Below are 16,633 nucleotides of genomic sequence, written 5' to 3' on the forward strand. Positions count from 1 at the left end.
AACACCAGAGATGTGCTGTCACCCCCTCCTGTGCAGGCCCAGAGCAGCACAGGGTGTTGGTCTGAGCCTTAATGGGCACCAGACAGAGGCAAGAAACCTGCAAATGAGCCGTGTCACTGTGGATTCAGTTTAGATTCTCTTCAATTAACTCATTGTCTTTAAGCTTTAGAAAACAGGCAATCAGCATTTAACAGTGTGAGAAGAAACGATTAGATATACTGAAGCATCACTCTGGGGAAGCAGGAGTAAGCATTTTGCTATGGAAATGTAAGGACTTGCCTGTTCTGCCTTTCCCAGGAGTATGACACAGGTAATTTCTGTTCCCATCCTGCCTCAGTGTGTGCTTGGCTTTCCATCAGGGAATGGTTTCCTTCAGCAGAGGCCTGCAGGCTGCAGCCCCCTGCTCTGCCCCTGCCAACTCCTCACCCTCCCTGCCTTGCCCCCAAGCTCTGCTCCAGGAGAAAAAGCTTTTCCAGCAGACAGCAAGGAAGAGACATCCACCAAGTGCACTGACCTGCACTGCAGACATGCCAGCCACCCACCAGGGATGGTGACACAAGGAGTGTCACCTCACTTTCAGATTCAAGGAGGAGGGAAGGGACTTGTCAGAACCACTGGCACAAGACTTCAGGGTTTTCCATGATGTTTTGCTCCATTGCTCCTTCCCTGCAGCTCTGGGTAGAGTTTCTTCCTTTAGACAGTGTTTGACTCTGGGTTGGGGTTCCTGTGGTGCTGAGGTGACCCCTCTTGGAGTACAAGCTGAGCAAGAATCCTCCTCACCCACTAATGCTGGAATGGACCAGACAGGACAAGTAACTCCTTACAGGTCTGTTGCCCAAGGCTACAAAACCCCCAGAGATGTGAGTGTCTGCTGAGACTCCTCCAGCCTGGATGTTGCTCAATTAAAGGTGCCAAATTAGCCTAAAGTATTAAAGACATATATTAATCATTAAACGATTTTCTTGCAGTGAATGAAGGAAATAACTTCCTAAAGCTCAGACCTCTTTAATTAGTGGCTGCTAAATGGCCCTGGCAGGACAGCTCCCTGCTGATACACTCTTGCTGTGGGTTTGATCTGGCCAGGTGGCCACCGCAGCTACAGCCCAGGCCACCACAGGATGAGACCACACCTCCCTGTGGAGCAACCACATCTCTCAGTGGCCCCCTGGGATGTGAAGACACGTGTAACCACAGCTGCAGTGAAAGCCTCACTGCAGCCACAAACCCTCCCAGCCACCTGCTGCATTTACCACCATCTACCAGCACCTCAAGGTGCTGTCCAGGGAACTAAACAGCACCAGGGGCTACGCTTGTGCTTTCTCTGCATTTTATTTAACAACGTTATTTTTCACTTCTATCCAAGTGCAGAAGCTCCACTGTGTTCCAAATTTGTCCAGCACAGAGGGAACACAGGAAAAAAAAAACACAAAAAACACAAGGGAAAAAAAAAACAAAACACAAACAAAAAACAAGTCCTTCCAATAGCAAATAAGAACCTGCACTGACTTTGTCAAGGCAATTAAATAAACCAAAGTTTTGTTTCTTTTTCCAACACGAGGTAGGGAGGCACAGGGAGAAGGGCCCACTGGCAGATCTCATTGCAGCACCTGCTTTAGACCCACCTCCAGAGGGGTGAGGAGATCTCTGCCATCCACACAGTGGAGGTTCCAGCCTGGCAGAGTCAAGGGATTAGCTTCTTCCTGATCAGGTTTTCAGTCTCTGTATTATCCCAAGGTCTGGAAGAGGACTGAGCAGGCAAATGCTGTCACAGTATCAAAAAGTCTTTAAAAAAATGAGTCAATAGTGAGAAGAGTGGCTGGCAAAGGGCAGACTGTTGGGGGGCCGGTCCCGCGGCTGCCCCGGCGCTGCCCAAGGGCTGGGTGGGTGTGCTCAGACTGGGACCTTCTCCATGACACTGTCCGCGACGTGCACCTCGTCAGCCTGCACCGTCACCGTGGGCGACTGGCCACAGACGTGCTGGTGGTCCTTCCAGTCCTGCAGGGAAGAGCAGAGGGAAAAGCCATGAAGGGATGGGTCAGCCTGCAGAATCCCTCAAGGCCACAGGGGAAGCCCTATCGGAGCTGCACAGATGGGCTACAGGTCTCCAGACCTCAGCCAAACACCACTAACAACAGACAGGAAAGGAGCCACAAGCTGGAGCAGTGCTGGAGGTGGACACAAACTAAGCAGAATGTTGCCTTCTCAACCCCAAAACTGATCCAGGACATCAACATCAGTTAAGTCATGGAAAAGTTATCAAAACAAAGTCAGAACCTTGACTTAAACCCTCTCCTGAAAGCCAGCACACTACAAGGTAGAGCTTTTGTGATCCTCCCCTTGTGACCCCTGGCCCATAGACCTGCTCCATCCCTTCAGTCCTGCTTGGAGAGCAGCTGCCAGGGAGGGTTCTGGGAGCCAGGGCTGCCAACCTGGGCACAGCTTGTGCTCCAACTGCCCTGCCCAGGCCCTCACCCCCTCTCCAGCCAACTGAAGGAGCAGCTCCCAGCCAAGCTCCTACCTTCCGCTGGCAGAACGTGGAGCAGTAGTTGACTTTGTGGCACCCGGTGCACTCGTTCATTGCCTCGCGGCCGCAGTTGGCACAGGACTGCTGTGAGGATGGACAGCAAAGAGACCAGGTCAGAGACAACAACAGGGAGGTCACTGTGGCTCACACAGGTGCTGTTACACAACGTGACACAGGAGAGGTGGCAGGGCCCCTGTTCCCCAGCAGATCCTTGACCCAGGCTGCTGTGTCCCCAGCAGCAGCGCCCAGGCTACACAGGCTACTGTGTCCCAGCTCTGAGGTAATCTCCAAAAAAAACATCACTCCAGTTGGTGCTTTGGTGTGGTTTGCAATCCTGGGCATGTCTGAGAGAGGGTCTGAGGAAGGACGACAGTAGGTGTGAGGATGGGACCCCTCAGATTAATCTTTCCCTGTTTTTTTGAGAGGAAAAAAGGGATCTCTTCCTATGGGCTGGGCAGCCTCCTGCATTTGCCACTACATCAGCAGAGAAACAGGAGACAGAGCAGTAACATCAAGGCTGCAACAGGAATGAGGAGCTAAACCTGGAATTGGGGTGAGACAGGATACAAGGGTGAAAAAAATCACACCTGGATTTTAAAGGCTGTTTTTGTGTCTATCACTTTAATCTTGTACCAGTGACATCAATTAACATAGCCTGGATGTTTAGGTGGAAATCATTGAACTACCACAAAAAGCAGCACTTCACAGAGCACTTTCCAGCTCATTAAATTACTGGCAGATCATTAGCACGTCAGAGCAGCAGCCTGAGGCTGCCACAGGAAGTTTCTGGGTTGTGAAAGTATTAGGGGTGTCTCGAGTTCCACCAGCTCCTCTCTGAGCACAACCAAACCAACACCCTGGTCAGCACTGAGGTCATCACACTCCCTGCTCACACCTGACCAGCATTAACAGCTGCTGTGACTGAGCTATATTTGTGCTCCTGATGTACAGCCGGAGGGATTCAGGCCACCAAAAAGGGGCTTAAAGCTGCTTGTTTGGGGGATTTGGAACAGCTCTGATCTGTGCTGGAAGGCAAGGTCAGAATACATGGCTCCTGTGACAATAACAAAGAAAGACAAAACCTCTGTTTCTTTAAATGGAACAAGACAAAGAACAAAAGGCTCTTCAGTCAGAAAATGTTGAGACAGCCCCAGCTCACCTTGATGATGATTTCTGTTTTTCCATCCACATCTTCTGTTTGCTGGAATAACTGGCTCTGGTATTGCTGCAAGGAGAGACACACCAGACCTGTCATGGTCCAGCCAGAGCAAGAGAGGCTCCACATGGAGGGTCCTGGCACCCCAACTGCAGCTACCAGAGGACTGAGAGGAACCTCAATCCTCCCTTCCGAGAGGGGAGCCTGTGAGCAAATGGCCTGAGGTGACAAAGGGCCAGTTCCGCAGCACCTCCTCAGACCCCTCCCTCCAGCCAAGCACTCCTTAAAATCCTTAAGGATATCAGGACTACTGGCCTAAGGAAACCATGTCATGTTTCTAGGCTCCTTTTTTGTAAAGAAAAGTGGAAATGCAGATACCAAAGCATGAGGTGAGCTGGAACTTCAACCTGGCTTGAAAACCTTGGCACAGGTAATCCCAGCTCCCACCAGCCTGTGCAGGGCTGAACATGCTCCCTTCCAGTCCCAGAATTCAAGTCCTTCCACCAGACTCCCCTTCATCCTCTACAACTGTGGCTAATTCTGTTCTCCAGGAAAATGGCCAGTGAGAAAGGCAGCAAGAGGAAGGAAATCCAGCCACCTCCGTCTTTGCCCAGCCACAGCAGCTCCTCCAGCCCTCCCCTCAGCCCCACAACCTGCTGATGGAACCACAGCCAGGGGGTGAAGAATTCCAGATACTCAGAAACTATGGAGAAGGAAAAGGTGGGATAAGAGAGAATCAAACCGGAGACATCCAGATCTCTCACAAAACCAGCTCCAGAAAATAACCTCCCATTCTCAACTGCTTCACTGCTGCTTTGAAAGACACAAACCATTGTTTGCTCACTAGAGCTATGTTTCTTCAATGCCTGACCCTTCCTAGGTTAGTTTCATACTCTCTAACCCTGAACTGTTCTTATCTTTCTAAAAACAAGAATTCTAAAGGTCCAGCTGGGAGCTGAATTAATCTTCCATCTTGTTTCCAAACAGGCTGGGCTCACATACAGAGACCATTTCAATTAGAACACTTGTTAGATTTTAACACTGATTCTTTTATATTTCTACAAAAAACTATTTTAAACACATTTCCTGAATATCTATTGTCTTCCAGCAATGTGTCTTCTGGCACAGTTTGGGGAGTTTTGCCCCTCTGGAAGTCAGTGATTTATTAAAAGATGGCTTCATGCACACTCAAAAACATGACACTGCCCAAGCACCCTGACCTCTGTAACCTGCTCCCTTGGGCCCTCCTGCAAGGGGCCAACTCTCCCTCGCAAGAGACACGGAGCCTTTGCTGCCTGGCTCACTCTCTTCGCAGATGTTTTTTCCCCTAAGTTAATACATCCACTAAACACAACACTCAGAGGGTAACCAAAGGATCAGAGACACTCGGGCACCAGCAAGGTTCTGCTCTGTCTGTCACTCAGCCAAGAAGGAGCCCTTGGGCTGAGACCCCTCAGATCCTCACCAGAATTACCTCTTTCCTCTCCACATCAGCCTGAATTTTGGCCTGTGTGACTGCAGCCTCTCGGAAGGAGGAGCTGGCCTGCTTGGCCTGCTCGATCAGGCTCTTCAGCTGCTGGGCTGTGCTGAGCAAGGAATTGACCATCTCCTCCAGGTACAACCAGCTCCGCTGCTCCGTCACCTCCAGCCCATTCACCACCGAGGGGGACATGGCCTTGGTGGGGGTGGTGGGGGGCACTGCCAGGGCAGGCAGGGAGGTCAACACTGGGTGGAAAGAAAGAAGAAGAAAATTAGGGTGGTTTGTTTCCTCAAACTGGAGAGATTTGGCTGGTTTTGTTGTTGCTGTGTGGTCTGGTTGCTTTTTTAAAATCTATGGCCACCTGTCACTGGGGCCCCTTCCCAGAGGGAATTTTAGAAAATCAAATTCAGAGCATTAAAGTCCTAGAAAACCAGCAGTGACTGTCTCAGTTTTACCTTTGCAAGTGTTTCAAGCAACCAACACTTCCTGGTCACCAACACTCTACTTTGCACAACACTAGGCTTGCACGTGCTCCAGAAGACCCCAGTGTGAGGAAATTCCATGCAGGCCCAGGAGACAAACAGTCCCAGTGGGAGCTCAAGCAACATTCCCTGCACCAAAGAGTATCTGCCCTTACTTCCTCAAAATGTAACTCTAGCTCCGGTGATAATTTTATGGCAGATGGTGAGTATTTAAGTCCAAGACCTTTACACCTACCAACATCTATCCTACAAATTCTTCTCTAAATTGCTTAATAGAAAAAAAAAAAAAAAGAGGGCACCACCAGCTCTGGGACTGTGCAGTCTCATTATGCCCAAAACCTACTACATCTGGAATTTTCCTCAGGTCTTTAGGCAGGAGTTTCAGGCCGATTCAGCACCCAGAAGCAACAGGAAGTACTGCAGGCTGAGAGACCACATTCCCTCCTGGACAGCTCTGCACTGTCAAGTGAAGAGCTGTTATTATTCCAGGCACCAAAAGCCAGGTCACTTCCTTGATTTTAAATTCTTAGTGACACAGTCACACGGTAAGTGCAGGAGCTTTCCAGCTGCTGGATGCTTTGGCCATCAGAAAAGCGCTGAACAAAAGCTGAGTGACACTTCAGGAGAATTTGTTTATTAAAAAAAAAAAAAAAAGAGGGCACCACCAGCTCTGGGACTGTGCAGTCTCATTATGCCCAAAACCTACTACATCTGGAATTTTCCTCAGGTCTTTAGGCAGGAGTTTCAGGCCGATTCAGCACCCAGAAGCAACAGGAAGTACTGCAGGCTGAGAGACCACATTCCCTCCTGGACAGCTCTGCACTGTCAAGTGAAGAGCTGTTATTATTCCAGGCACCAAAAGCCAGGTCACTTCCTTGATTTTAAATTCTTAGTGACACAGTCACACGGTAAGTGCAGGAGCTTTCCAGCTGCTGGATGCTTTGGCCATCAGAAAAGCGCTGAACAAAAGCTGAGTGACACTTCAGGAGTCCTGAGCCACTTCAATCCCACATCCCATCCCAAGTCTGCTTCCCTTCCAGAAGCACCACTCTGGCAACCTCCAGCAGCCCTGCCAAGCACAGCTCTTCTCCAGCTCCCAGGGACAGACAATGCCCTGGAGAATCCACAGCCCTGCTGGGCACTGACCACTGCCAGCATTTAAATGCACCATTTAGGGAAGTTCTCCAATAAAACATCACCTGCTTTATTGTCCCTCTCCCATCACAGTCTGGTCTGGGTGTCATCACAGATTCTGGGTTTCCAGTTGTACTGGTCTGACCAAAGGGGCTCCAAAGAGAAATGCTGAAACAAGCCCCAGAACTCAGACACAGAACAACTGGGTGTACAGCCCAACTGAAAACAAACAGATCCTCCACTTGGGAAGTCTTCTGGGCTGCACTTGAGATGGTACTTTACCATTCAGCCATAAATCCTGTTCTGAAAAAATTCAACTGCAACTATTGGTCTGAGCAGCAAGAGGCCAACCTTCCTGGGCCAGGCTCAATTCCAGCATTCCACCCACTGCTCTGAATCTCTCCTTGGTAAAGCTCCTGCAGGCAAAGACTCTTCCACTGAACACTGAGCATTTTCGAAGACAGGAATTAATTTCAGTGCATTGACACCTGAACCCTTTCCCAGGCCTTTCTGATACTTTCCCATGCAGGCAGCAAAAGCTACAAGAGCCCAGCCCAGATCTGGAGACAGAAGGGGGCTCAGACCCTGCAGGGACTGTCACCTTCCACCCCTTTCTTGACCTGCAGCCCAGCCAGTTCATATGCACCAGGTACACATTTTAGGCTCAACAGACCTTAATTAAAATAGTAATTTCCACCAATTTGCACATGAATGGTGTAGAGCTGTTTGCTCTTCGATAAGAATGAGATAAACCAGTCCTTTATCAGCAGCTATTTGCAGAAGAACCTTTCCCCCTACAACATTTCCAGCACAGTATTTATCACAGCAGTGGCACTTGAGCACTTATCCAATTGGAATTACTTCCAATCCCCCATTTCAGCCTGGGTCTATCAGTCTAGAGAAAGTATTAAGTGGTGAAAAAAACCAACCATGTTTAATTAGTAAGATCAAGATGTGACTAAGGATTAAAATCAACAAGATTTCTTTCTGGACTGAGCAGGAACACTCTCTACTGCTCCAAACGAGAACATAAAAGGTCAGACCAAGAGGAGAACAGGCTCTGAAAGATTCCAGACTGCACAAAGGAATATTCCATGTTTGCCTGATCTTTCCTCGATGCCCAAGAGAACAGGCCCAGGGATTCAGCCCTCCCTGCCCTACAGCACCCCTGTGTCAGTGAGGTCAGGGTCAGAGAAACTTCCCAGAATGGGGAAAATTAAATCAGACACGACCAGCATCCTCAGGCAGGAACCAACAGCTCCAAACAACAGAGTGAAAAACTTCCCAGAGTGGAAAATCTGCTTGTCCAAAGCTTAACAATCACACAACTTGGGAGCAAAGCAGAACAGTTTCTTTTTCTGCCTCAATCTTGGCTGAGAAAGACAATGCAAACTGAGCTCCAGCAGTGCCAGCTGCACCTCCCAGAACAGGACGTACCGATCTTGGGATGGGCCGTGGGCAGCGCAGCCTCGGGGAAGGGTGAAATCTGGCAGTTGTCCTGGTAGCTGGGGTAGTGAGGCTCTGGGTGACTGACCCGGCAGGGCTGCTGCACGTTGGTGTCTTGAACTGCACGACAACAACAGTGTTACAAATGCCCAGGAACAGCTGATCTTCAACCCTTCTCTCAACCCTGTTTTTGTTTGGGTTTTTTTACATTTTATACAAGTTCTACATTCCGCAATAGTCCCAGGGATTTGCAGGAAACAGTAGCACAATCCCACACAGGTAGCAAGCAAGGCAACTTTGTACTCATTCCATCTCCCTCTGACTTTACTCCCAGAGACCCAAGTTGCTGCTGCCCTCCCTCCTGTACCCTGATCCGTTTGCAATAATCACAGGACCTGACTCCAGTTCTCAGAGCAGGATAGTTCCCTCAACAGAGCTCACAACCCCATGTATAAATCAAACAAAACAAAAAATCTATGTCATGCATTTATATTTTAATTTATTCTGGCATTTTTCAGCATTTATGCAGCATTTTTTGCTTAGTTTCAACCCTCAGCTTTTAGTATTATTTTTAATAGTATTTTAAAACAAAGGAGGAGTGAAAAAAAAGGACAGAGATGACCATAAACCCCTAGAGATCAGCAGAGGTGCTCCTGAGCACCTGCAGCATCTGGGCACAACTTTTAACTTCTTTTCTGCAGCTGGTAAGACTGCTGAAATGATTCCCCAGGGAGGACAAGGGGTGATGCAGAGTCCCACTGTAAGACCTGGAGAAATAAACCCTTGGTGCAGCATTCCAAATGCTTCTGCACAGAACAATGGGCATCCCAACCTATTTTTCCTCAACCCCACCAGATGTCACCTCCAATCTCACCTGTGGCTCCAGTGAAAACATCCCCCTGGGATGGGCTTTCTGAGATAATGGCTGTGGCTTCCACAGTGGAGGTGCGGTCGAAGGTCAGGGCCCCAGAGGTGGTGATCTGCCCAGAGGGGGTCACAGTGACTGCAAATATTAAAGCACTCCCTTAATGAACACTCAGCACAGAGGCCTTTAGCTGCTGATATCCCTATCTTGAATCACCCAGTGATGACAGACCAGGAGGTGGCCTGTGATCACCCGCAGTTGGGTCACACCTCCTCCCAGTACAGCTGGGAATGGGGATAACAGCCCTGGGGGGCTCCTGAAGGAGCTGCTGGTGTCCTGGAGATCCCTTTATCCTCAGGGTGTTCCAGGCCAGAATGTTCTCTTGAACACTCCTCCAGTCACCTCCTTTCCAATTATTACTCGAGCAATAATGTAACACCCACCAGAAAGATCCAGCAGGGTCACAAAACCCATCAGTTTCTGGCTGATCCTGATTTGTTACAAGTTAGGCAGAGAGTGGTTCTTATCACTTAAATCAGCAAAAAAAACCCTATGGATTACAATTAATTCTGTGACAGCCTGGTTAGCTGGGCAATTCTAGCTGTCTGTCTGTCTGCACCCAGTGACACCACATCCCTAGCCAATGCAAGGAACAAGTCACAAAATCCTTTTGGATTAACAGATCTGAGTGGCTCCAAAATGTTTAAACCCTTTTTTTTAACCAGTATTAATTAACTTGGCACCACTGCTTGGTGAGGGGCTGGTTCTGTGGCTCGGCCAGGGGTATCTCCTCCCAAACAATAGCTCAATTGGAAGACTTCAGATTCATGCCTGGTGAAACAATGTGGCTGCTGCTACCAAAACAAGAGGTCTCCCCTGCCCCAGAGCCAGTAGAAGCAAACCCACAACTGCACAGCACCTCACCTGAATGAAAATACAGATTAAACCTCTTTGGGGATAAAAAAGGATCCCAAAACTCTCTAGAATCCTTGTGTGTTTCTCTGCCTGCTGCCACTGCTAATTCAACCCTACTTCTGACTGTTCTTCATTGGGTTTCTGCTGATTCCTCCTCCATTCACTTTGTGCTGTTCCCATCCAGATGGTGGTGAGAGCAGGAGGACACATGAGTGTGGCTGGGAACATGTGAGCTGGAGGAGCTTGCAAATTAATTTCTGTTCTCACACAGATGGTTCAACAATCATCAACAGTAAGTAACAAAGCGTGTTCTGAATCTTAAGAGAGCAAATTTGCAGATGAAAACATCACCTTCTGCCTCTTTCATTAACAACTTCAATGCTGTGGGTTTCATTCCAGCTGCTCAGAGCCCACTTCTCTACTATCTCAAGAAATAGCACCAATCTTACTCCACCCCCACCAGCTTCTGAAGGACAAAAACCAAGCTCAGGGCATGGAATGGGGATTCCCAGCAGAGCAGAGAAGGGCCAGTCTTCCCTTCAACCTAATTTTAACGGGAGGAAATTTCTCCACTGTCATTTGTGACTAAGCCACCTGAAACTTGCTATGGATCAAGGCCAGGACTTCACAACTCCCCCTGCCCCGCCAGGCTGAGGGAGCAGAGAGAAGGGGCAACATAATCCAGCTCTCAGAACAAAATATGAATCCTAGAGGATGTGCTTAAAATCCAGTCCCCTCAAGGTCTAGAGCTGTACTTTCCCCTACTCAGCTTGCAGCCTCAATGTGGCAACACGGTGCCAGTTTCTACAAAACAGGAAGTGGAATCAGCTCAAGATACTGAGCCAATAAAATTACCCAAGAAAAAGGAAGTGGCAAAGAATAAAAGACATTTTTCCTCAGCTGAGCAGTTCCAAGGAGCCACTGAGGGACATGAAGTATCTAGCATGGCAGTTCCTCATCTAAAAAGGGAAGTGTTTTTTACCAAAGAACCTACATGTGGTGGCAGCTGTGGCAGGGAGCAGAGTGATGTTTTTGGAACAATCCTTCTTCCCTGGAGTTGCAGGCATTTCATTCTCTTTTTTCCGCCTCTTGTAGGGTACAAAGAGTCGTATCGGGCCACTCTGGGCAACACACACAGGAGAGAAGAGGAGAAGGCATTAGCTGAGGTCTCCTGGGGACTTTGGGTTTACTTCTCAACCTTCCACATGCAGCTAAGGTCAGCACCAAATACACCCATGGAGGGGTGTGGTTTGCAACAACTGACCAAAAAAATTCTACTTTTCCAACCCAAAAGAACTCTGTGAAAAAAAAAGTGAGGCTCAGCTCCTTCCAGGGGAAGTGGCACAGATTCAGCCTCTTCCCACTATGATTTAAGGAGCAGAACTGGGCAAGTAATTGACTGCTGGTGGAAGAAAAGGGATCAAGGGTGAGGGGAAGACAGGGAACAGTTTCAGGTCTAGGAAACAAGCAAATCATCAGTTCATAGTGGAAAAGAAATATAAAAAACTACTTCAAGTCAAGCTAAAGGCTTCTGCTTTCAGGACCTTAATTTCATTTTTTCAACAAAAAAAACTAACCAACAAACCAAACCCCAAACCAACCCCAAGCAGTTTAATATGAGAACATGGATCCCACACAGAGTATTCATCACATCCTTATGAAAATGTTCTTTCCAGCTCAAAAAATTAAGAAATTTTAGTAAAAAATCCCAGCTCCTTCCCTCCTGCCCTCACACAGCAACACACACTGCAGCCACAGCTCTCCTGAACATTCCTAGGACCCTCATGATCTGCTCACCAATTGAATTGTTTTTAAACTAATGGCTGTTGGACTCAATGGCCTTCAAGTCTTTTCCAACCAAAACAATTCCATGATTCTCCAACTCACCAGAGTCATGTCATCACAGCAAGCGGCACAAGTGCAAGAGGCAGCGTGAGGGTTTAAAATCCCATCCTGAAAGGAGGAGGTTGCAAGTTCAGCACCAGCCCCAAAACCACCAGGAGCACAGCTGGATTCTGCTAAAAGATTCCAACAGCTTCCTGAGAAATGTACCCATTCCTTCCTAGGAACCCTACGGAGTAACAGAGGGGGCAGCTCCCCTGCAGTGTGGTGATGGGGTGAGTGGAAGGGAGGAGAGTGAAGGGAGAATAATTTTCAAATCAAAAGGCAAGTATCTGTGAAATTGGGACTTGATAAGAGTTTGTTCCTGAGCAGAATTCAACTGCCAGCCTAATGGCAGTGCCCAGTTCTCCAAGAGACTCCTCGACATGTGAAGAAATAAAGGACCCAAAGCAAAGCTCCATAAATGGTGCAGGTGAAGAAGGTGTTTGCCAGGCAAACAGGATCAGGCAGATCAGGTTATTGAATCACAGGATCATGGGTGAGGGTTCACTTCTCAATGTCTGCAATCCAGCTCCAGGCTGGCCTTCATCCTCCATGACCCATAATCCCTTTCCAAGCACAACCAAGACGGGTACTGTGCTACTGGAAAACACTCCTAGAAACATCCCTCTCTCACCCCCCCTTCTCAACCCAATCCATACGTTACTTCCAGGTTGCCCTGTGGCACCACCATAAGTAACTGCAGAAGCTGGGGCACAACCTGGGCTGCTGCAGCCCCTGCCCTGGCTCCCCCTGCCCTCTCCAGCAGGGAAGAGGGAGCAAACAGAACCTTACATGGATAAGGCACTGCAGGGGCCGCCCAGCGTAGCGGATGCTCCTCTTCCAGTCCTTGCTGCTGGCTCTTCCTGCCATAGCTTCAAATTCTGTGGGGCTGTACCAGTTGTCCCCTTGCTTAATGCACCTGCCACGGCCTCCTGAAGGAAAAGACATCTGTGAGTCAACAGTAAGGATCATTTTGCTGCTTTCCTAAAGAAGTAAATACTGGAATTGCGGGACAAAACAGAAGTTGTTCTGCAGCAATCACCAAATATGACCCCACCTGCTGCAGCTCCTCACTCTGGGGTAACCAGGACCATTTATTATCTTGGCTGTGACAACGACTGGGTATGTTTAGAGAGCTCCAGCTTTGGGGCTCACTGGTGCAGCAAAAAGCTAGCACAAAAACTACTCACCCACCAGAAGTAATTTAAGCCTTTCCTTAATAAGCACTGAAATTTCTAATCCTTCTGGTTGGGAAGGCAACTCTCTAGTCATGGAGCAAGTGCTGTGCTGTGCAGTCAGGCTGGCAATTCCTGCTCCTTCAGTTTCCCACAGTGAGAAACGAGATGGGGGGGGGATAAGGCAGCTAACAGGTTCCATCAGGGGACAAGCTCCATTTCCCATTCCAGCAGGGATTCTTTAGAGCTTTGTACAAACACGGGAGTGTGTCTACTTCTCAGACAAAATGACTGTTAGAAGAGTCAACTTATTAGCAGGGAGACCCACTGCACAGCAGCCTCTGTCTTCATAGATTCAAGAAAAAAATGTTAAAAAGCCCCTGAAGAAAAGAGCAAAACAGAGAAGAACAATAATATCAAAAGGGACTAGGCTGGCTAGAAAATGATCTTTTTTTAACTCACAATTGGACCTTAAAAGTAGCCTGTGAAGAAGGAGCCCTCCCAGTTCCTCACCCAAGGTGGCAGATACCTGATCCAAGCCTGTTTTTGTACAGAATCCCACTGATGTTCCGACACCTCACTGGGAGCTCGTTCTCATACACCGAGGGGTCCCAGTTATACTTGGTTCCAGTTTTCTCTTGGACGGTTGTTAAAGGAGTAGGAGGAGACTGCGGCCCTTTGGAGAAAAGAAGAGAAAGGTGACAGCAACCAAAACACTCTGGCTACACCCTCACGCCCTCGGCTCGGCTGGGGCAAGTGCCAAGTGAAGAAACGGAAGACAGAGAAGAAACTACTCATGAAAAGAACGGCAGGAAAGAGGCTTGAACAGGGCATTAAATGCTGGCGGGAAGGGTCGCGGTGCCGCCTGGTGGGCAGAAAGGAAAGTGCCAAGCAGCCGCGAGCAACAGACCCCGGCAGCAAAGACACAACAGCTATCGCGATATTCAGTAGCGGCCTGAATGGAGGTACAACTAGATTCAGGGACCCTTTAGAAAGAAGCCATGTGCAGTACTAGTAGACTGCACAGTACTTTTATGATCAATATTAGGTTGATTCACCTGCCTTGGGGGGTGGGATTGGTGTAGGCAAGGGCAGCAGAGCAAGATCTTTCAAGAAGCTTATTTATTTGCAAGGGTTAGGGCAAAGAATAAGAAAACTAAATATATTTCTGACAGGAAAAATAAATAAATAAATCTGAAGTATTCCTCTACTTCCAAGCAATACAAGTCCCACAACCTGAAGAGGGGACAAACCATCCTTACAAGGCCACTATGTAACGTTATGCACATCATGGTTTGAATTCCTAGCAACACAACTGGGGAAAAAAAGCCACCCCTCCGGGAGGGTGACACTTCAAAACCAGACTGCCCTGTACCTGGTGTGAGAGGTGCTGAGGGCCCCTTCAGCCCCGTGGTTTCTACAATGCTGCCGTCGGTGTGAACCACGATGAGAGTGGCCTTTTCAGGATTCAAGCTGTCCCCGATCTGGAGGGCCGTTCTCCCAGACTACAAAAGAAACAAAAGAGTCTAAACGGATGGAGTTACAGTAGCAATGCATTTTAGTATTCCCCCCAAATCTTCTCAGTGGGACCCCACAGCACCACTCACAAAGCACACCAGGCTGCCACTTGCTCAAATCCCCTCAGTAAAATGTGGGATGGGAAAGAGAAAATCCATCTAAAATCACCATGGGTCGAGACAAGGGCAGGGAGGGTTCACTGAGCAGTCACGGTCATGGGCAAAACAGGCTCAACTGGGAGGAAAAAGTATCAACTTAACTGATCACAGATCAGACGCAAACAAGAGAGGAAACAAAGACCAGAGCTTAAAACCCCTCACCCCACCCCTCTCTTCCCCTTCTTCCAGGGCCCTGACGACTTCACTCCCGATTTCTCTAACTCCTCCCCCAGCGGCGCAGGGGGGCAGGAAATGGGATTTTACAGCCAGTTCGTTGTTTTCTGACGCTCCTTTCTCCTCAGGGGGATGCTTCTCACGGCCTTCCCCCGCTCCGGCGTGGGGACCCTCCCACGGGAGCAAGTCCTTCACGAACCTCTCTGCCACGAGTCCCTCCCAGGAGGGATGGAGCAGTCCCTCGGGAGCTGCTCCAGCACAGCCTGCCCACAGAGCCACAGGCTGCTTCGGGAACAGTCACCTCCCCTGGCGCGGGGTCCTCCACGGCTGCAGGTTCACATCTGCTCCCCCGTGGTCCTTCACGGGCTGTTTCATCGTGCGGGTCCACGGGCTGCATGGGGACAACCCACCATCTCCCCACCGGCGGCAGGAACCTCCGTCTCGGGGCACCTTCTCTCGCCTCCTTCTTGAACGCCTTTGGAACCTCAGCCTTGCTCTCACCTCCTCTCTCTCCCCGAGGTCTTGTAGCAGCTCCTTTCCCCTTCTTGAATATGTTAATTGCAGAGGCCGTTGTCGCTGATGGGCTCAGCCTGGGCCAGAGGCGGGGCTGGGTTTTTGAGGCCGGAGAGGGGGGGGAGTTTTCAGCAGCTTCTCACAGGAGCCGCCCCCGGGGGTCCCTCCGACCCCAACACATGGGGTTGGTTGGTGAGATTTCAACCAATCAAACTCAAAGGTTACAGCTTGCAGGTCATCAGCGCCGTTACACATGAGTGTATGGGAGCGGAAAGGTGGAAAAACAAACTAACAACTCCAAAAAACTCTTCAAGTGATAAAAAACCCCCAAACCGTACATCCCCCAGCTAATGGTTTTGTGGCTTATAAACCTGCACACTGCAATGAAGACACATCTTTGGCCTCAGTACAGCTCCAACACAAACAGCTCTTCGTTGACACTGAAAGTACACAGGGCTCTACTAAGGTGCCCAAATGAAAGACTTACCAGCACATGTCCTGAGATTGAAGCTGCATTTGCCACAGAAGTAGTGAAAACATTGTCTGCAGAGGCACCAACGTTGGCCACAGTCACTGTGGTGACTTCTGAAATGCAAAACAGACATGAAGTCAATGTTGTGCTGCAGCCCAGACAGCCTGATAAACAGCTACACAGCAATAAAAAAACCTGCATAACCTTCTTCCTCCCTCTTCAAAATTAATCTTATTTTTCCTGACACCCGTAAGTGCCATTAAGTGTCCAAAAGTCATTCTGACTTTTACTATGCCTTGTGTTGAACGTGCTTTAACCTCCTTGAGACCTCAGCAGTCGTTATCAGCATGTGATGAACTAAGGGGAAAATCAATATTGCATCTGTACTAAAAAATAAAGCTGTGAGGCTCTTTATTTAAAAAAAAAAAGAGCTGACTGGGAAAGAAACAACTGACTCCCTCTGCTATGTAGTAATTTCTATGTTGCCACACAGGCTGCAGTTAAGGACTGCCCAAACTTACAGCCGAATGTTCCTATCATGTATATTTGACTCTCTCCCTAAAATGGGAGGTTTTTTGGTACTACACACGGGATAAAGAGTGAAAAAAGAGTCCTGAAGCTCTGAAGGGCTCTGAAATGCTGCTTCTCTTCAGAACCCCGCACGTTTCAGGGCACCACGCTAAGGGGGCACAGGGTGAAAGCCATTTCAGGTGCAGAAAGGCACCTCCTGCTCCTTT

The 16,633-nt window shown here is 48.8% G+C and overlaps 1 protein-coding gene across 1 annotated transcript in view; it reads right to left on the bottom strand.

Annotated features, from left to right (window-relative positions):
• Window positions 1-1,890: 1,890 nt before the first annotated feature.
• The window catches only part of DEAF1 (DEAF1 transcription factor), a 19,640-nt gene continuing 4,897 nt past the window's right edge, over window positions 1,891-16,633 (bottom strand). The window contains exons 2-12 of the mRNA XM_009993554.1: window positions 15,912-16,009; window positions 14,437-14,566; window positions 13,591-13,737; window positions 12,679-12,818; window positions 11,890-11,955; window positions 10,997-11,123; window positions 9,097-9,225; window positions 8,214-8,342; window positions 5,155-5,405; window positions 2,519-2,608; window positions 1,891-1,995 (exon numbers count right to left, since the gene is read on the bottom strand). Of these exons, the coding sequence (XP_009991856.1) occupies window positions 1,891-1,995; window positions 2,519-2,608; window positions 5,155-5,405; window positions 8,214-8,342; window positions 9,097-9,225; window positions 10,997-11,123; window positions 11,890-11,955; window positions 12,679-12,818; window positions 13,591-13,737; window positions 14,437-14,566; window positions 15,912-16,009 (1,412 nt within the window). The remainder of the gene's footprint in view (window positions 1,996-2,518; window positions 2,609-5,154; window positions 5,406-8,213; window positions 8,343-9,096; window positions 9,226-10,996; window positions 11,124-11,889; window positions 11,956-12,678; window positions 12,819-13,590; window positions 13,738-14,436; window positions 14,567-15,911; window positions 16,010-16,633) is intronic.

Source organism: Chaetura pelagica, unplaced genomic scaffold (genome assembly GCF_000747805.2).
Source record: "Chaetura pelagica isolate M959 unplaced genomic scaffold, ChaPel_1.0 scaffold613, whole genome shotgun sequence".
Classification (NCBI taxonomy): domain Eukaryota; kingdom Metazoa; phylum Chordata; class Aves; order Apodiformes; family Apodidae; genus Chaetura; species Chaetura pelagica.